The following is a 21,329-nucleotide window of genomic DNA, read 5'->3' as shown; positions in this document are numbered from 1 at the left end:
CGGCACCGTCAGCACTGTTGACTCCGGGCCCGGCGGGTCCGTTGAGTCCGGTGCCGCCGAGCTCCCCCATGAGATCTGGGGTTGAGATAGTGGTCCCGTCCACACCGGAGACCTTCGCCTCGGCTCGGGACCTTATTGCCCTGACTGAGCCCACTCGGCTGCCACCCCCGGTACCTCCGGTGCGGGTCGTGTCCAGAGGCAAGCCCATGATGTCGGCACCGCCCAGAGACAGTCGTTCACGATCCAGGTCCCGACGTCTTGGGCGCTCCAGATCCCGACGCCGCTCGCAGTCCCGGCACCGCTCCCCTCAGCGGTACCGGTCGCACTCGCGGCACCGGTCGGCATCGAGACGGTCGCGGTCAGGCTCCAGTCGTCGACACCGGCACCGCGATTCCAGGAGCAGGTCCCGACGCTACTCGCCGCACCGGTCGACCTCCCGCACCGAGCTGGTGGCAGGTCCCGGTCTCGGTAGACCTCCCGGCACCGAGCTGGTGGTAGGTCCCGGTCGACCTCCCGGCACCGAGCTGGTGGCAGGTCCCGGCACCGAAGCGGCGCCCGGTACCGATCAGGATCCCGGCACCGTGACAGATCCCGGTCCCGATCCCGATCCCGGCACCGATATGACTCCCGGCACCGGTCCCCGGCACCGAGACGATCCTCCGTGCCGGCCCGCGCAGACCCTTACCATCCAGGGTCGGCCCCACCATGGCCCTCGAGACAGCCGTCCGTATCCTCCCAGACGGACAGCGGGTATGCGCTGGGCACCGACCGGCAGGCGGCGCTGTTCGGTGATCCGCCGCTGCAGGACCAAGGCCCACAACAGTGGGGATTCTGGACTCCCTGGGCATACCATCAGGCCCAGGGCCCCCAGCAGCTCCCTGCTAGACCGGCGACCTGCGGAGCGTAGGGCCCCTGAAGCCTCGTTGTCTCGCCCCCCTCCCTCCCCGGAAGGGGAGGAAGGGTCCAAGCAGCAGGACTCCGCTGCGGCTCCGGAGGCAGAGGCGAGGGCTGAGGAAGACCCTCAGTTAGACACTCTCGTGCCTGGGGTCTCATCATCCTCCTCCCCGGATGAGGCGGTGGCGGGTACCTCCTCCAACAGTCCCCCCCCGCTGGATCTCAGGGCCCACCAAGACCTCCTCAGGCGATTGGCTCAAAATCTGAGTCTGCAGGCAGAGGAGGTCTCGGAGATAGAGGATCCAATTGTAACCATCCTCTCTTCTGATGCTCCCACCAGGGTCGCCCTGCCCTTCATACGGACCATCCAGGCCAACGCCAATACCATCTGGCAGTCCCCGGCCTCCATCCCTCCGACAGCGAAAGGAGTCGAGAGGAAGTACATGGCCCCTTCTAGGGGATACGAATATCTCCATGTACACCCGACTCCGGGTTCACTGGTGGTGCAATCAGTGAACGATAGGGAGCGTCACGGCCAGGAGGCTCCAGCCCCCAAATCCAGAGAAGCCAGGCGGATGGACCTCCTTGGGCCGTAAGGTGTATTCGGCTGGGGCGCTGCAGCCTCAGGGTCTCCAACCAGCAGGCCCTGCTGAGCAGATATGCCTTTAATTCCTGGGTGGCAGTGGACAAATTTAAGGAGCTGCTGCCACAGGATGCTCGCCAAGAGTTTACGGCCATCTTGGACGAAGGCAAGAAGGTCGCACGCACGGCTTTGCAAGCTTCTTTGGATGCTGCGGACTCGGCTGCCCGTACCCTCGCGTCAGGAGTTACGATGCGTCGCATCTCCTGGCTGCAGGTTTTCCGGCCTTCCGCCGGAGCTCCAGCATACTATACAGGACCTTCCTTTCGAAGGCCAGGGCCTGTTTTCTGATAAGACAGACCCCAGACTCAAGAGTCTAAAAGACAACCGGGTCATTATGCGGTCCCTCGGGATGCACACCCCCGTGACGCAGCGTAGACCCTTTAGGTCGCAACAACAGCAACAACGTAGGCCGTTTTCCCAGTTCCGCCAGCGGCAGGACCTTTACAGGCGCCGCAGCAGGAACGGAAGGCGCAGGCAGTCGGGGAACCAAGGGGGGCAGAACCAAGGCTCCTCAAAACCCCCGCCTGGTCCTAAGCCTTCATTTTGAAGGTGCGCCCGAGGGCGCAGTAACAGTTTCCCCTATGGATCCTTCCCCCCCGTTTTTCAACCGCCTTTCGTTTTTCCTCCCGGCGTGGTCCCAAATAACATCGGACCGCTGGGTCTTAAGCATGGTGCAGACGGGATACCGCCTGCAGTTTGTTTCATTTCCTCCTTCCCACCCTCCTTCCTCGTCCCTCTTCAGGGACCCCTCTCACGAGCAATTCCTTCGGCAGGAGGTGCAGACGCTCCTCAGCAAAGGAGCTATAGAGGCGGTTCCGGAAAACGAGAAAGGCAAGGGGTTTTATTCCCGCTACTTTCTGATCCCCAAGGCCAAGGGGGCCTCAGGCCTATCCTCGACCTGCGAGAACTCAACAAATACCTCGTGAAGTTGAAGTTCCGCATGGGTATCCCTGGGGACCATTATTCCATCCCTGGATCCGGGAGACTGGTACGCCGCCCTCGACATGCAGGACGCGTATTTCCACATTGCCATTTGGCCGCGCCACAGACGCTTTCTCCGCTTCGTTGTGGGGGGCTCTTCATTATCAATTTGCAGTCCTCCCATTCGGCCTGTCCACGGCCCCGAGGGTGTTTACAAAATGCATGGCAGTTGTCGTGGCGCATCTTCGGCGCAACCGTGTCCACGTGTTCCCTTATCTGGACGACTGGTTGATTCGGGGCACGTCGGAACAGCAAGTCAACAGCCATGTCCGCGTGATCACCGGCATGTTTGCAAGTCTGGGCCTCTTGATAAACACAGACAAGTCCACCCTGAGGCCCACGCAGAAGGTGGAATTTATCGGGGCCATCCTGGACGCCACTGTGGGCAGGGCCTCGCTGCCTCTGCAACGGTGCCAGACCATGGTGGCGATCGTTCAACGTTTGCGGTCAGCCCCATTGACGTCAGTGAGGACATGTCTAACCCTGTTAGGCCACATGGCGGCGTGCACCTTTGTGACCGACTACGCTCGGCTCCACATGAGGCCTCTCCAGCTGTGGCTTATCAGTCATTACAGGCTGGCAAGGCAACCGTTAGACATGTTAGTCACAATCCCCCAGAAGGTCTTAGATTCTCTCGGCTGGTGGTTAGACCAGTCCGTATTATGTGCGGGTCTTCCCTTCCACCCCTCTCAGCCCTCGGTATCCCTGACAACGGATGCCTCAGATCTAGGCTGGGGGGCCCACCTAGGGGCCCTGCGGACACAGGGCCTGTGGTCCCAGGAGGAGGTGGGGCTACACATCAACATGCGGGAGTTGAGAGCGGTCCGCCTTGCTTGTCAAGCGTTCTGTCATCAGCTTCAGGGTCGTTGTGTCGCCGTGTTCATGGACAACACGACGACCATGTACTATATCAACAAGCAGGGCGGCACCAGGTCCTCCTCCCTGTGCCACGAGGCGATACGACTCTGGGACTTTTGCGTAGCCCACTCCATTCACCTCAGGGCTTCCTTCCTCCCTGGAGTACGGAACACGCTGGCGGATCGATTGAGCAGATCCTTCCTGTCACACGAGTGGTCCCTTCGCCCGGACGTCGCTCTCTCCATTTTCCGGAGGTGGGGTTATCCCCGGGTGGACCTCTTCGCGTCCAAGGGGAACAGGAAGTGCCAAGCGTTCTGCTCCTTTCAGGGCAGGGAGCCGGGGTCGATAGCGGATGCCTTCCTCATCCAGTGGTCGACCCACCTGTACTATGTGTTTCCCCCGTTCCCTCTGGTCCGCAAGGTCCTCCTGAAGGTGCGCAGAGACAGGGCTCTCGTGATCATGGTGGCCCCGGCATGGCCCAGGCGGCACTGGTACACCATGCTGCTGGACTTGGCCATAGCCGACCCAGTTCCCCTGCCCCTTCATCCGGACCTGATTACCCAGGACCACGGGACCCTCTGTCACCCAGACCTGCAGTCGCTGCACCTAGCGGCGTGGCTCCTGCGTGGCTGACTGGTTCCGAGCTGCGCTGCTCCACGCCTGTGAGAGAGGTGCTCTTGAGCAGCAGGAAACCGTCCACAAGAGCCACATATTCGGCGAAATGGAAGCGCTTCTCCTGTTGGTGCGTAGAGAGAAATCTCCGCCCTATGGAAGTTTCGATAACCGAAATCTTAGACTACGTTTGGTCCCTCAAAGGGCAAGGTCTGGCCTTATCGTCGTTGCGAGTCCACCTAGCAGCTATCTCCACCTTTCACCCGGGTGCGGACGGTCGCTCCGTTTTTTCTCACCCGACGGTGTCGAGATTCCTTAAAGGGCTGGAACGTTTATTCCCTAACGTCCGTCCCCCTGCTCCAACCTGGGATCTTAACCTGGTGTTGTCCCGGCTCATGGGGCCCCCCTTTGAGCCATTAGCTACTTGCTCCCTGCTCTACCTCTCTTGGAAAACTGCCTTTCTAGTGGCTATCACCTCAGCTAGACGGGTGTCGGAGCTCCGAGCTCTTGTGGTAGACCCCCCATATACGGTCTTCCACAAGGACAAGGTGCAGCTGAGACCACACCCTGCTTTTCTGCCCAAGGTGGTCTCAGCCTTCCACGTCAACCAAGAGATTTTCCTTCCGGTTTTTTTCCCAAAACCTCACTCCTCAGGCAGGGAGCAGCAGCTCCACTCGCTGGATGTCCGTAGGGCTCTCGCGTTCTACATAGAGAGGACTAAGCCCTTCCAAAAATCCCCCCAGCTTTTCGTGGCGGTAGCAGATCGTATGAAAGGGCTTCCTATCTCCTCCCAGAGGGTATCCTCTTGGGTTACGTCCTGTATCAGGACCTGTTATGACTTGGCCCATGTCCCTACGGGCCGTGTGACTGCGCATTCTACCAGGGCGCAGGCGTCGTCGCTGGCTTTCCTCGCCCGCGTGCCCATCCAGGAAATCTGTCGGGCAGCGACCTGGTCATCGGTCCACACCTTTGCTTCCCACTACGCCCTGGTCCAGCAGTCTAGGGAGGATGCGGCCTTCGGAACTGCAGTGCTCCGTGCCGCGACTTCTCACTCCGACCCCACCGCCTAGGTATGGCTTGGGAGTCACCTAACTGGAATGGATGTGAGCAATCACTCGAAGAAGAAAAGACGGTTACTCACCTTTGTAACTGTTGTTCTTCGAGATGTGTTGCTCACATCCATTCCACACCCGCCCTCCTTCCCCACTGTCGGAGTAGCCGGCAAGAAGGAACTGAGGAGCGGGCGGGCCGGCAGGGATATATATTGGGCGCCATGGCGGCGCCACTCCAGGGGGCGACCTGCCGGCCCACTGGAGTTGCTAGGGTAAAAAAGTTTCCGACGAACGTGCACGCGCGGCGCGCACACCTAACTGGAATGGATGTGAGTAACACATCTCGAAGAACAACAGTTACAAAGGTGAGTAACCGTCTTATCTTACAGTACCTAATAATGCTTTCCAGCCCTGCTAAGGCTACGTTCTGTGTCTCTGAATTAAATTACAGCTATAACATCATAACTCTACTTATGCAAAGTTTGTTGTGGATATTATTATATTCAAGGGCAAATTGCTTCAGGGACCCAGAGTTCTCTGAATATAAATGAAGTGTTCATAGTACAATCTTATTAATAAATAATGCTTTTATTTATTTTAATTGTTTAAATGGCATCTACTGGAAGTTCTGGCCTTGTGATGTGATCAGCTTGGAATGATTTTCCCTCTCTGGAAATATTTGAATACAAACAAAGTCTGGTGATGTGTTCAATTACAGTGATGTAGGGAACTAAAGGGATTATGCTTACTAGAAGTACATTAATGTGATTTTTTGGTTAATTTTTCCCCGCTGAACAGGAAATAAACTAAATAGAGATGAAAAGCCCGGAAGCAAGACCTTTATTATTGGAATGGGTTGTTACATGATAATCAAAAATAGCCCAACTTGTTTTATTTCTACAAATCCAAGACTGATGGCGCTGAAAATAAAAATGCACTTATAACTCGACAATCTCATTGGAGCTTGTTACTTTGCAGACTGACTGAGATGCAGTGTGAAAATTAGAGACACTAAGTATTTTGCATGCCACAGTTGTTGTAGCAAATGCATTTATTAGTTGTAAGGTTTCTTATGTGATATTACTGGGTTTCTTCACATTTTTGTAAGGTCCCAGAGAATGAAACACTGTTGCTCTAAGGAACAACCCCTTCTGCCTCCAGAATGGACTCGAGAAAATTTCAACAGAGAAACTCAGGAAAACATGTCAACAAAGAAATAAACTATGTTTCACGGCCGTTCTTTATCACCCTGACCACACTCCCACCTCAACTGTGCTAGCAACAGCAGCATTGAAACCAGGGAAGCAGTGACTGTATTACCAACTCTCACAATTTTGTTATGCGAGTCACAATATTTGGTGTTTTTCTTAAAGTCCCAGATGCTAGGCTCACCTTCTTATCTGCGAATGTCAACTTTCATTGAAAAACAGTAAGGTTCTTGATATCATGGTTGTGGACAAAAGTGTGACCTGTACAAGCTCTAACAAAAACACAAAGACCTAAACAGTGTTCTGATTTTTAAGCCACTGTCATGATTTTGGGGGATCTGATTCATGTTTTGTAAATATTTGGGGTGAAATGATGGCCCTAACTTCCATAATGGAATGGAATAATGGCCAAAACGTCCACTGATTTCAACAGAGCCAGAATTTTACCTTTGGGGTGAAACGCTGTGTGAGAAACAGTAGGGCACAGAGGCTGGGGGGAGTTTTCAGAGCTTCCTGCAGCAGGGGTAGAAATCTGGGAGTGGGTCCCAGATGCCATGCAGATGAAGAGGAAGTCCTGTCTTTCCCAGCTCAGCTGTGACTAGCGGCTGAGCCTGGCACAGGGTAGGAGCTGTGTCTTCCCCAGTCCTGCCTCCTGCCCCGCATGATTTTCCTCTCTGTCAGCCGCCTTGGGCACCCAAAACATGTGCACAGTAGCGCAGAATTCCCCTAAGAGTAAATTATGCAGGATTTTTCAGAACAGTGCCACACTTTATTATTTCAGAGTTCTAAACCACATCCTAAAATAACCAACCAATTCAATTTAATCTATGACAGTGGTGCCCAACCTTTTTCATCTGACAAGCATCCACCTAAATGCCACCGACAAGCAGCAACATCAATAGGTGTTGCTACCAAAATGCCACCAACAAGCAGTGTCCAGAGGCGTTGCTGCTGAAAACTGGCGGCATTTCGGTAGCGATGCCTCTGGATGGCACTGCTTGTTGGCAGCATTTCAGCAGATGCTAGTCTGCCGGCCAGTACATGGGCACACTTAGAAGCCCCAGTGGGCACCATGGCACACGCAGGCACCGCACTGGGGACCATGATCTACGAGGACCGGACCTGTTCAGTACCACTGCTTACAATTCAACTCACCCATCTAAGTTCTGAAGTTATCCAGCCAACTTTATATTCCCCTTAACCTTTTCTTTTCCAGAGGATCTACTCCTCCTTTATACATGCATTTTCGCTTTACATTTCTCCTCTTGATCTGCTGAGCCCTAAGGCCCAGAACCTCAAAAGCATCTAGGTGCCTAACTCCTATAGGACTTAGGCACCTAAATACCTTTGAGGATCTGGGCCTAAGTTCTTTCCTCTCTGTTGCAGCTCCTACTGGTTTATTCAGTAAACAGTGTCCCTTGGGCATATGCTGGTCACATTACAGAAAAGTTAAACAGGATTCTTGTCAGGGACTGGTAATAGGCTGTGGAGGCTTTTCACATCAAGCCCGGTTGTTTTCGCTGAGTTACCAGATGATTGTTTGGTGGTCTGTGTGAGTAGTGCTGGACCCGGTGTCAGTCCAGTCCCTGGTGCCGGCTACCGCTGGGGCTGAGCTGGGAGCGTTGGTGGACTCGGCAGAAACACCAGGGATTATTAATTATTATTTATAGAACGTTAACACTTCACCAGGCACTTTACACGGGGGGGGGGCGGGCTGTCCACAAGCACCTGAGGGAGTGTTAGGAAGACAAATCCCATTGAAAGTCATCAACTATTAGGGCCCTATTCCGGGGCCCCGCCTGTTACAGGCATTTGTGGCAACTTTTCCAATACCCGTAACTTTATTAGCATCACAAATCGCTGACGACGTGAACTACCGCCCCACCCCCACAGAGCAATGGCGGTCCCTTCTCACCCCCACAGAGCAATGGCGGATGCCAAGTCCCACCCCCACAGAGCAATGGCGGCTCAGCCGCCTCGTCCCCACCCCCACAGAGCAATGGCGGCTCAGCCCCATCTGAGCAACCGCGCCCCCGACCACCCCCATATCACCGGAGAGCAACGGCACCTCAACCACCTCCTCAGTCCTCACCCCGCCGCCGCCCACCGTACGGCTGATTACGCAGAGTCACGTGATATCCTCTCGCCCTGCCATTGATTGCGGCCGGGCACGTCGCTGGGTCCCACAATGCTTTGCGGCAGGCGGACGTGGTCCTGCTGCCGATGCCGCGGCTCCGGTGGGGCAGGTAGCTCGGAACGGTCTCCTACGCCTCGCAGAGCAGTTGCCTAGCAACAGACCTAGGCCCGCCTGACCACCCGGCCGTGCGGGCTGCGCGGAGGCGGCTCAGGTGGGAGCTGGGGCCGGGAGAGGCAGCCCCCGGGGGCAGGGATGGGGCAGGGATGGGGCGGGGCGCCCCTCCCCCATGGGCCCCGGGCACAGGTATGGGGCAGGAACAGGGCTGATCTCCTCCCCTGGGCACGGGTCGGGATAGCGATGGGCCCTCCTCCCCCGGGTGCAGGGGTAGGGATGGGGCTCCTCCCCCAGCCCAGAGGCGCGGGCGGGGGCAGGAATAGGGATAACGATGGGCTCTTTCTCGGGGACCGGGATAGGGACGGGTCCCGCTCCTGCTGCCCAGGTAGCAGACTGTGCGGGAGAGGGGATGTGGGGGCTGTTGCAATGGAGGAATTATTCTACTTGCCTTTCAGAGACAGGGAGGCATAGCCCTGCCCACGACCTCTTCCCTGTAGTGTAAGATTAGGGTAGGGGCCCGGCGTGAGTACAAATGCCGCTCTACAAAACAGCTGTGACCCCTGTTTTCTCCCCACTCCTATGGACAGAGGGCCATGTGTAACGTATGGGTGCAACGCAGGTGTGTGTATTGGATAGCTGCTGTAGCCAAAAGTAGTTTTTTTTTTTTTTTTTTTTTTTTTTGTACACCGTTGAGAAGGAGGCAGTCCCCGCCCCCCGTGATGTGGGTTATCCCTGACACCTCAAGATCAGGTTATTGTACTGCACTCTGCATGGAGTTACACAATAACATTACTTGGAAATGGAAACTAGTGCTGAACTGGGTAGCCTGCTTATTAAGCATAACTTTATAACTGAAGTTCATTACAACATAGTTCCAGGATCTTCACTGGCTGTTAATAGACTTCTGCATGGAGACCCTCGGCTTTGGTGCTAATCTTCAAAGCATAAGTGGTCTGAGCCCTTGTAATCTGGGGGATTGTTCTGTCCCTATTTTTATGGTACTGGTGCAATCAGTTGAAGTGCTCAAACAAAAGCTTCCTGGTTACAAACAGAAGGAAGCTGGTGATAGCGCATTCTAGGGTTCCTTAACTTTAGTATGCAGTTTCCCCCTCTCTCTTGGTTTGCCAGAGCTAGATTGGGGTGGGCAAACTTTTTGGCCTAAGGGTCACATCTGGGTGGGGAAATTGCATGCAACACCATGAACATAGGGCGGGTGCGGGAGAGGATGTGGGAGGGCGTGCAGTGTGCAGGAAGGGGCTCAAGGCAGGGGGTTGGAGCGTAGGAGGCCTGTGGGGTGTGGCAGGGGGCTCAGGGCAGAGGGTTGGGATGCAGGAGGGATGTGGCAGGAAGCTCAGGGCATGGTGTTGGAATGTAGTAGGGGGCTCAGGGCAGGGGGTTGGAGTGCACGAGGGGGTTGGGCTGCAGCAGGGGGCTCCGGGGGTTGGGGTGTGAAAAGGGGCACAGAGGGTTGGGGTGCAGGAGCGGTTCAGGGTGCAGGCCCTGGCGCTTTGCTGCTTACCTGGAGCGGCTCTGGAGTGGCAGCAGGGCTAAGGCAGGCTCCCTGCCTGCCCTGTCCCCACGCCACTCCCAGAAGCAGCTGGCACCACGTCTCTGCAGCCCCGGGGGGAGCGGGGACAGAGGGCTCTGTGCGCTGCCTTTGCCTGCAGGTACCTCCCCTGAAGCTCCCATTAGCCGCGGCTCCCCATTTCTGGCCAATGGGAGCTGCGGGGGGCAGTGCCAGCAGGCGAGGGCAGTGTGCGGAGCCCTCTGGCCCACCAGAGGCCATGGTGCTGACTGCTTTTGGGAGCGGCACGGGGCTGGCAATCCCGCGGGTTGGATCCAAAGCCCAGATGGGCCGGATCTGGCCCACGGGCTGTAGTTTGCCCACCCCTGATCTAGAGCATACAGTGTAAAGCTTTTATACAGTTAAGAAAATAAACTAATGAATAGAAAATTGTGAAACAGTTAAGGCTGATCCACATGACATGACACAAACCCAGAAAAGGCAAGAAAATGAGACATTAACCCACCTTTCAATACATAACAACAGGCACACACCTTACTACTCCCACAGGTACTGTACACCTTTCCTCTGCCCTCTCAATCAGCCCTTCAGCAGGCAGCAGTCTATCAAACTATCATCCATTAGTTGTGGATGTTTAATGTAATAAGTTCATGGATTGAAAGGGGATAATTTGGAAAATGAGGTGCTGGAAGACTAGCATATGTTGGAGAGCAGAGACTACCCATTGCACCAGATGTACTCAGAATTCATCTCTGTTCGTTTTTGTGAAGCTAGGCAATGTGTTGTATGTGTGTGTTTGTGTGTGTGTTTTTTTTTTTTTAAAGGTGGTACTGCCGTGAACGACACTCATCAACAGTCCAATTTCAAACAGTTTATATTAAAAATGTATGCAAAGGAGTCAAACAAAAGTTGTCTTGAAAATTCAGACTATAAAACTAACATTGTGTCACATTTCACACTGAAAGGCCATCTTCACATGGGGGAATAACAGGAATATATATCTCATATTAAGGCTCATTTCAGAACATAGCTCTGAATATGGAGTTGTAATGATGTGCCTCCCTATTAAAAACAATTACCAGTTTCCTCTTTTCAGTAGAAGAAACTGGGATTAGGTCATGGACCCCACAACCACATATTCCTAATTCCCAGGGGCCCTGCAATGGAAACAGCAGGCTTTCAAGTGAGTAACGTACTTTTCACAAATCTGTGAAGGGTGGGAGACTCACTGTTATATTTGTAAGGAAAGTGAGGTCGCTTGAGTTCAGAATAGTCTGAGGTAGAGAGTATCTGGGGAAAAAATACTAAATATGTAAGAGATTGAGTGCAGATTAATACCTAAACTTTTGGATGGATAGATAGAAATGACATTTAAAGATAACATTACTTTATAGAAATATTCCTTCATCACATTTTCCTATGTGCACATATATACACATGCACAAAAAGCTGCTTGCTGTAGAGAAATATTTAATATTTTTGATTGGCTGAATAAAATATTCCTTGTTTTTTAATTGCCATCATCCTGTTACAGGAAGAGTTAGTACACTTTTGTTTAGTGGTAAATTTTCATGACAGTTTTGCAATGCTGAATTGCATACAGTTAAAATATGTGTATTTGTTAATTTCTCTACATTCATATGCTCTTGTAGCCACAGTGTGTTTGGTGACAGTATTTTTGATTGTTTTTGTTTTTAAGATAAATGACAACTTTTTATACAGTCTTCTGACACTATTCTTCGGAGACTGAGAAGAAAGAAATGTATTCATTGGATGGCTTAAGAAATACTTCACTAATGATATTAAAAAAGACTGTCTAAACAAAGTTTTGTTTTTCTGTCATTTCATAATGCATGGAAGACAGCTGGCAGGTTTCAGGGAAGTGTATCCTTTAAAAGAGGGACTAATTTGCCTTATGTAAATAGCGTTCATTTAATCTGAATGCCTATTTATCTAGAATTTATGAGAATATTTTATTTACAAATAAAATAAATATGTAAAATAGATAACAGATCTAGAAGAAGGATTTTATTCTCTCTCAGTTCTGCTGTCTCTGTTATTGATATTGCTATTTATATTCTTTGCCCTTAATTCTGGGAGTAAAACAATGATTGAATGGAAATTAGGTTCAGTATTTAATATATGGGCAATGGGAGAGTTTTGGAGAGATAAATATAGCATTATGTAATCCTACCTACTTGATATTTTTGCACTCCTCCTTTTTCCCCAAAAGAGATTAGTGATAATGAAATTGCTGTGATTAATTTAATAAATGCTATCAGAGAGCTTTATTACTGTAGTTCATTTGTCCATCTTCCTGCGAATATAGGACCGTTCTTCATAATATACTATTCAGCCTAGTTTTTAAATGATTGAAGGGATGGGTCTTTGTCTTCTTCACTTTGGAAATCTGCATAGTCAAATAGAAATGGGTTTTAAATCCCATTTTTTAAATCATACGATTAATCACACTGTTAAACAATAATAGAATACCACTTATTTAAATATTTTTGGATATTGTCTACATTTTTAAATATATTGATTTCAGTTACAACACAGAATATAACGTGTACAGTGCTCACTTAATTTTTTTATTAAAGTATTTGCACTGTTAAAAAACAAAAGAAATAGTATTTTTCAATTCACCTAATACAAGTACTGTAGAGCAATCTCTTTATCATGAAAGTTGAATGTACAAATGTAGAATTATGTACAAAAAAACCTGCATTCAAAAATAAAACAATGTAAAATTTTAGAGCCTGCAAGTCCACTCAGTCCTACTTCTTGTTCAGCCAATCACTCAGACAGACAAGCTTGTTTACATTTGCAGGAGACAATGCTGCCCGCTTCTAATTTACAGTGTCACCTGAAAGTGAGAACAGACGTTCGCTGTTGTAGCCAGCGTCGCAAGATATTTACATGTCAGATGCGCTAAAGATTCATTTGTCCCTTCATGCTTCAACCACCATTCCAGGGGACATGCTGATGACAGGTTCTGCTCAATAATAATCCAGATCAGTGCAGACCAACGCATGTTCATTTTCATTATCTAAGTCAGATGCCACTAGCAGAAGGTTGATTTTTGGTGGTTTGGATTCTGTACTTTGTGCATCGGAGCATTGCTCTTTTGAGACTTCTGAAAGCATGCTCCACACGTCCCTCTCAGACATTTTGGAAGGCACTTCAAATTCTTAAATCTTGGGTCAAGTGCTAGAGCTATCTTTAGACATTTCACATTGGTATCTTCTTTGCATTTTATCAAATCTGCAGTGAAAGTGTTCTTAAAATGAACATGTGCTGGGTCATCATCCAAGACTGCTATAACATGAAATGTATGGCAGAATACAGGTAAAACAGAGCAGGAGACATACAGTTCTCCCCCAAGGAGTTCAGTCACAAATGTAATCAACACTTTTTTTCTTTTTAACGAGTGTCATCAGCATGGAAGCATGTCCTTTGGTACGATGGCCGAAGCATGAGAGGCATATGAATCTTTGGTGCATCTGGCATGTAAATATCTTTACATGGAATCTCCATCGCTGGAGATATTTAAGAGTAGGTTAGATAAATGTCTATCAGGGATGGTCTAGACAGTATTTGGTCCTGCCATGAGGGCAGGGGACTGGACTCGATGACCTCTCGAGGTCCCTTCCAGTCCTAGAGTCTATGAGTCTATCTTGTGACGCCAGCTACAACAGTGCCATGCGACGCCTGTTCTCACTTTCAGATGACGTTGTAATGAAGAAGTGGGCAGCATTATCTCTTGTAAATGTAAACAAACCTGTTTCTCTTAGCGATTGGCTGAACAAGAAGTAGGACTTGTGGATTTGTAGGCGGTAAAGCTTTACTTTACATCGTTTTGTTTTGGAGTGCAGTTATGTAAAATAAACCCCTACATTTGCAAGTTGCACTTTCAAGATAAAGAGATTGCACTTCAGTACTTGTATAAGGTGAATTGAAAAACACTATTTCTTTTTTATCATTTTTAGAGTGCAAATATTTGTAATCAAAGATCATAAAAAGTGAGCATTGTGCACTTTGTATTCTACGTTGTAAATGAAATCAATATATTTGAAAATGTAGAAAAACATCCAAAATATTTAATAAATTTCAATTGGTATTCTATTGCTTAACAGTGCGATTAATCGTGCTTAATTTTTTTGAGTTAATCGCGTGAGTTAATTGTGATTAATCAACAGCTCTAGTTTATACCCTTTAAATAATTATACACTGTTGAAGGTAGACAAATTCGTACTGGAAATAATGCATACGTTTATAATAGTGAGAGTAATTAACCTTTGGAACAATTTACCAGGAGTCGTGGGAGGTTGTCCATTATTGGCAGTTTTAAAATCAAGATTGGATGTTTTTCTGAAAGATCTGCTCTGGGAATTATTTTTGGGAAGTTCTATGGCTTATGTTTTACAGGCGGTCAGACAAATGAACAAATAAGTAATTTTACGTTTAGAGAACCACATAATGCTTGTCTTGCCAAACTTTTGATCATTTTGATATATCTACTGAAACTTTTAAGGGTTTGGGCATTTAAATATTTATCTATCTTTTAATTCTTGACAAAGGTTGCAGGGGTGTGTTTTAAAATGTCTGCTGTGATTTGTCACCTTTTGTTCCATGAGTATTTTAATAAAACCCTTTTGTTATATAGTTTTGTACATGCAGACCAAGCATGCCACAGAATATATGACTGTTGGAGAAAGTTGAGAGCAGCATTACATCAGGGCCAAAAAGTAAAATTTTAGTTTGAATAGGAATCACTTGACGTTACATTTATTTTATTCTTCCCATCCCTGCCTCAGAGGTTAGATCCCATGTATCTTAAAATAATTATACTTTGTCCTTTTATGGTAGTTTGTTCATGGTTTTCACTTGCTTTACAAACATTATTTAGTTTAAACTTCTCAATACTTGTGTAAGGTGGATATTGCTATACACATTTTACAGATCAATAAACTCAGACCCAAATAAGAGAGAGAGGGTTTCATGATTAAGACACTAGACAGTGACTAAGGAGACCTAGGTTTTATTTTTGGCTCTGCCGCATGTTTCCTTTGTTACTTTGGTTAAGTTAAGTCAGTCTCTATTCAGCAAGGTACTTAAACTTGTGCCTAACTTAAAGCATCTGTATAGTACCACTGAATTCAGCAGAACTATTCACGTGCTGATAGTTAGTTAGGCACTTGTTTTAAATTTTTCCTTGGTCATGGCCTTATTCTCTCTGTATCTCAATTCCTGATCTATAAAATAGGAATAATAAAAACTCCTTTGTCTGTCTTGCTTGTGTAGACTTTAAGGTCTTTGGGCAAGATCTTATCTTTGTCTCACTGATCAAGAGTATGTGGTATGTATAGTGCCTAGCACTCTGATCTTGATCTTGGTGCCTCTAGGCACTACTGTAAAACAAATAATAAAAAAATAGACACTCTGAGACTGAGGCCTGCTAAGTGCTGTGGTAATACGAATAATACATATTAATAAGAGAAGTCAAAAGTCTGATTCTGCAACCTGTTTGTGAGTCAGAGAGACTGGTAGGGACTACTTAACAGGACTGCCTGTGTGAGCTTAGGTTCCAGAATAAGCCCTTTGTGACTTGCTGTGTATTAAAGCTGAACCGGACATGTAACCCATCAGCCTTGATTGAGAGTTACCTCATCTAGCCACCAGATAGTAATGGTTCTGGCTGCATATTCAATTTTTGTTTGTTTGTTTTAATTTTGTCTGATCTGCATTTCTGAATGTATTTGTTTTGTTTTAGGTTTTCACTAAATCTGTTGGCAATGTCTATGATTTTATCTGCCTCAGTGGTCCGTGTTAGAGATGGGCTCCCGCTATCTGCCTCTACAGATTATGAGCAAAGCATGGGAGTGCAGCAATGTAGAAAATATTTTAAAACACTCTTGAAGAAGCTTGCTCAGCTTCCTGATAGATGTATGCTGAAAGCTGGCCAGTATAATATAAAGTAAGAATTTCTTTTTTTTATCCTTGTAACATTCCTGAGTGGTGTTTAGTTAACAGTTGCAGTGTAGAGGTAATGAATTAAATTAAGAATAACTATCAACAATTATTTTTGTATTTGGAAATTGAAAGTTAAGATACGATAGACTTTAAAGACATTTATATTCTGGTAGAAATCCTAGTTCGATGTAACCTGCATTGTTATAAATATTTAAATTATTGGCCTGCTAGAGTCTTGCAAGATGAAGCATTTTTAAGATTTATTCCATTATCCTATTGGTTTCAAGGTAGCGTGTAGCATTAAAAGCCCCAGGAACTCAGGAGACTTCTGATTAGTCCTTGGATATTCTTTGTTATGGTAGTTCAAGGAAATGATGATAATTCGCATCAGACAAAGAAAAACAAACTATCAAAATATAAAATGAATGTAAAATTACTGCCTTTTCAAATCATCGGTCTGCATATAAAAATGTGTTATAGAATTGGGGCCAGATTTTTACAGATTTGTACGCGGCGAACTCCTTGAAATCAGTAGGAGTCAGTAGTCTAGACACTTTTAAAAACCTGGGCCATAGAACCTAACCTGCATGCCTTATTCACCTAGAATTACTATTGACTTCAGTGGGAGCTTTGCATATGTAAGGAATACAGGATTTGCCCCCCTTACCTTAATTTGTAACACCAAGAGCAAATGTTAGTTTGGATAGGGACCATGTTTTCCTACATGTGTAAAGCACCTGGCTCAGTAGAGCCTTCGTCCTGACTAGAGTATGCTGGCTTCCTCCATAATATGAATAATAATAATAATATGCTATATTGCTTATAATATGCTAATATGCCATGTATGTATGGCGGAAATATTCCATGATTAAATGTGCACTGTTGAGATAAACATCTTATCATTAACAGCTTAGTTTATTAATAAACAGTTATTTAGTAAACACCAAAATCTAATTTACTTTTCATTTTTTATGTACTTTACTCGCTTGGACAGTGAAACTAAAGTTTCCCTTATGGGTCTCATGCATTAACACATTGCTATTACATTTCTTTCCTGTACTTAAGGTAAATCTTTACATCGCCTGAACCCTCTATCTTTTCTATCCCTCCCCAATTTTTGAAGTTGTACTAATATTTAAAAAAAATCTTGAAAATATTTATTAAAAGTTTTGTAAAAGCATTTTCCTGTGTATGTCTGTGCTTTTCTGTAATGCTCATCAGTGTAATTTTGTGTTCTCACGAACATTAATGAACATATGCAGGATGTATCAATGAGGTAGAGAAAGTAGAATTGTCCCAATTTACGGAGATGGGGAATTGCAACACAGAAAAAGGAAAGTGTCTGAAGTCTGTAGCAGAGCTTTGAGTAGAATCCAGGGCTCCTGAAGCCCATCCAGCAACTTCACAATGGTGTGACTGATTCTCCTAAAACTTTTTTGGTTTTGACTTTTGCCAGGCTTAAAATTTGGATCTAAAGTATTTGACAGTGCCTATGCATATTGGTGCTATGTAGTTAGTATAACAATGCAGAATGTATTCTTTTCCTCCATTGTAGTTTTGAAACAGGAAACTTCTTGGATTATCCTGAAATAGTTAGCTGATTATAATGTTCACTTTTCAAGTACTTCTTGATATGTGTTTTTTTTTTTTAAGGTATCACTCACTAGAAAGGTGTTTGGTCTACACGACTCAGTTAATTATGTCAGTGTGTATACTACACCCTTCCTTCTACTAATGTGAGCACCCTACTACACCGATATAATAACTAAACCTCTACGAGAGGCGTGAGGCTTATGTCGGTGTAATTAGAATGACACTGTGTCCCGTCATTGGCTGTCTTATCAATTTCACGGCATGAGCTGTGAAATTAACAAGAAAGCCCCCACTTCTCTGGAGAGCTGAGTGGCTGGACCTTACTCCCAGCCGGGAGCTGGGCCAGAGGTCGGGGTGGCTTTGCGACTCCATTCCTTGCTGTGAGTTTAACAGTCTAATCAGTTTCACAGCTCCATGAGCTGTGAAATTGACAAGGCTGCAGAGCTCCTAGTGGGCAGGTGGGAGATCTGGAGGGGAGAAGTAGCCAGGACAGCTGGACACCTCGCTACAGTGGTGAGAAGCCTCAGTTGGCTTCCCCCTGTTCCTGGTGGGTGATGGGTAGGGGAGAAGCCCTGGGAGGCTTTCCCCCCCACTCCTGGCGGAGAATGGATAGGGCAGAAGCCCAGGGGCCGGTGGGGCGGCGAACAGGGAGTTTGCGGAGCAGCCAGACTTCGGCAGGGAGCTGCTAGCAGAGTTGAGAGCCCCGCACTGCTGCTCTTAGGTCAGTGGAAGCGCTCTGGTGAAGCGCTTACATTTATAATGGTGAGAGTAAATAACCATTGGAACAATTTACCAGGGGTCATGGGAGATTGTCCATTATTGGTAGTTTTAAAATTAAGATTGGATGTTTTTCTGAAAGATCTGCTCTAGGAATTATTTTTGGGAAGTTCTATGGCCTGGGTCTGCGTTTGCAGTACAAGCGCACCATTGACCCCAAGCAGGGTAGTGTGGACACCCACCACTACAGCAGTTGCTGTGGTGGCTGTAAGTTGACCTGCACCTCTCAGGATCAGGCCACAAACAGCCTGAACTTTTCCAGTTTAAATTTCTCTGATTCTTTGATTCAGCATGGTTGGCAGGCTCAGCTCAAGAAAGGTTCTTACAAAAGCAGGTCAGAAGAGCAGTGGCAGTTCTGCATGAAGAATCTTGTGCAACACCTACCTTTACCAGTTCTGGCTCCAGCCATGTTGCCTGTCTTTCACTTGCACTTTCATGAGCATGAAATTAACCAAAATTTAAAGGTCAGGAGTTTAATGTCGTTCCCCCCCAACCATTCAGCATACTGAATTTAAAAAAACCAAACACATTAGCAATAGAAATGTTTGATGTGGCTGCTTAATGGTAGCTATTGTATTCTAATAACTTCTGTGGCTCACTGATGTGATAGTTATAACATTAAATAGTTACAGCATATGAGTAAAGGTTTAGCCTCTCGGTTTATTTTAAAAACAACCCCACTATTATCTTCTTCCCCCCATCTCAAAATTTATACTTTTACCTTCATTGTAGCTGTGCTTCAGACAACACACAAAGAACAGTTTTCACAAAACAAATGTACACATTGGCTGATATTTTTATCTCTGTGAATTAAGATAAATGCAAGCAATGAAACCTAAGCTATACTTGTTAAGGTAGAGCAAATATCGATTCTGTGTGCGTAAATGCAAATAAAGTCAGTATTTCCTCTCAGAAGTTAATGATCATTGCTTTAAGTAATTATGCACAAAAATATAGCGCTGTGGCTTTGACTTTATTAATAAACTTCAGTAGTAAATCTTGATACATCTATAATTTCTTTGACAACTGATAGAGTTTAAAGAACTGGACATCACGTAATCAAAGATTTTATATATTTATCGTCTATTATTAAGACTGTTAAAATCTTGATATATAACGATTAGTTCGATTTATTTTAAGCTGTATATGACAGATACTTGAACTAATTTTGAAACTAATTTTGAAACTTCTGTTTTGAAACTTCATGAACCAATAATCAAATACAACAATTTGTTAACATCTAAGTGATGTAGTAATTCTGAAGAGCGGTTTTTTACCTTTGGAATGCACCAGATAGCATGTTCTGCATTTATTCTAAATGTGCCATTCCTAGGAGAGGATACCCATGTGTTTCCCACCCCCAACGATTTTATCGTCATCTCCCTCTCGTCCACACGTTAGTCCATTGCAACACACTATACACTTTTATATGTATAGCATAGCTTCTCATTCATTAATACAGTTTTCTTTAAAAGAAAGAAGACATTATCTAAAAGTAATTTTTCCTAAAACAATCTCTGGCTTTTTCAATAAATATTATTATCTTTATTACCCCATAGATGTTTTTTGCTTCTCCGTTTATGGCATATGGAACCAGTCTTGCAAAGTTGTAAGTTACCTGGAATTAATTTTGAAATTTTAAAACCATTTCTTAAATTATAGTTTTATTAGCTCTCTGGGAGTGAGCTACATGATGCTGTGCACTGAAAATTACCCCAGTGTTCTGGCTTTCTGCTTCCTGGATGAGCTTCAGAAAGAGTTCATCACCACGTACAATATGATGAGGACAAATACTGCCATCCGGCCATACTGTTTCATAGAGTTTGGTAAGGATCTGACTGCTTACTACAATAACTCTTTCAAACCTAACTCAAATTCAACTAACTATTTTAAAGAACGTACAACTTAAAACATACAAATTGCAAATATTCAGCCAAGATTATGTTTATTTAGCTTTAGGGTGATTGAGGGCCTAATCCAGCTCCCATTAAAGTCATTAGAAAGATTCCCATAGTCTTTAGTGGGAGTTGAATCTTTCCATTAACTTCAATAAGTTTTTGATCAGGTTCTGCATGAACAAATGTGGATGAGTTTAACTTCTGTCAGTTAGTAATATGTTGAGATGTTTGACATTATACGTGTATCAAAATACTGAACCTATAAAGATATTGAGCTTTGTAAGCCATTTCCAAACTAAAAAATCCCAGTTGTATGTTTGCTCTTCACTGTGTAATAGTTATTTGTTCAATGCAAAGAAAGGAAGTGAAGATTTTGATTTGCTGTATACATTGAAATTTCTGTGATTCAAGCTTCAAATACCTACTACATGTGGCATTACTTGTAGCATCTCTTAAGGTTTCTGCCGATATCTGCAGTGTCTTAAAAATTATACCTTCATTTGGAGGTAAAATAATCTAGTTTTATTTATTCTGACAAAATTCGTTTTAGACAGAGTAAAAGGAACACAAGGTGCAGAAAAATGTGGTGCCTACTAAATTCATTCAATTTTCCAATGCAGCTGATCCAGTCTATTTTTTAAAGGTTTCCTTTAGAATAACCACTGCTTGCTTTCTTCCTTTTCTCCATCCTTCAATGTGTTTTCCTAGCTGTGAGTTTAGAAAGTAATTTCGTTATATTGGTGTGTTTACTACTGAAGAGAGAAGATATAATGAAAGTATTCAGCCCTAATATTTTGTAATTTAAGTCACATTTTAAAATTAAGTGCATTTATAGCTGAAAAAAAATTACTTTATAAGAATATTTGCTAAATTGAGAGAGAAGCTAAAGCTAGTGAAATACATCCATTATATTAGCAGTGCTTTTAGTATCATGCCGTGTAAGTCATTAGTTTATTCACAGTCGTTAAGTAATTAGATTTCTAGAGCTTAATTTTTTATATTGCAGAATTAATTAGTCCATGATATATTAGTCATAAAACAGAAATAGTATGAGAATGTTCCAA

General features: G+C 45.8%; 1 protein-coding gene across 7 annotated transcripts in view; it reads left to right on the top strand.

The window, feature by feature from the left end:
• Positions 1-8,445: 8,445 nt before the first annotated feature.
• Positions 8,446-21,329, top strand: part of SEC22A (SEC22 homolog A, vesicle trafficking protein) — a 45,255-nt gene continuing 32,371 nt past the window's right edge. Inside the window, exons 1-3 of one of the 7 annotated variants that reach the window (XM_030579277.1) lie at positions 8,446-8,596; positions 15,798-16,001; positions 20,030-20,193. In XM_030579277.1, coding sequence (XP_030435137.1) covers positions 15,820-16,001; positions 20,030-20,193 — 346 coding nt within the window. In that variant the 5' untranslated portion in view covers positions 8,446-8,596; positions 15,798-15,819. Of the gene's footprint in view, positions 8,597-8,669; positions 8,689-9,179; positions 9,321-10,206; positions 11,208-11,766; positions 11,787-15,797; positions 16,002-20,029; positions 20,194-21,329 lie in introns of those variants that run through there. The other 6 variants (XM_030579271.1, XM_030579274.1, XM_030579276.1 and 3 more) reach the window with 6 other exon arrangements.

This window comes from Gopherus evgoodei, chromosome 11, assembly GCF_007399415.2.
Source record: "Gopherus evgoodei ecotype Sinaloan lineage chromosome 11, rGopEvg1_v1.p, whole genome shotgun sequence".
Lineage (NCBI taxonomy): Eukaryota > Metazoa > Chordata > Testudines > Testudinidae > Gopherus > Gopherus evgoodei.
The sequence above is the reverse complement of the archived record's forward strand: the minus strand, read 5'-3'. Positions and strand labels throughout refer to the sequence as shown.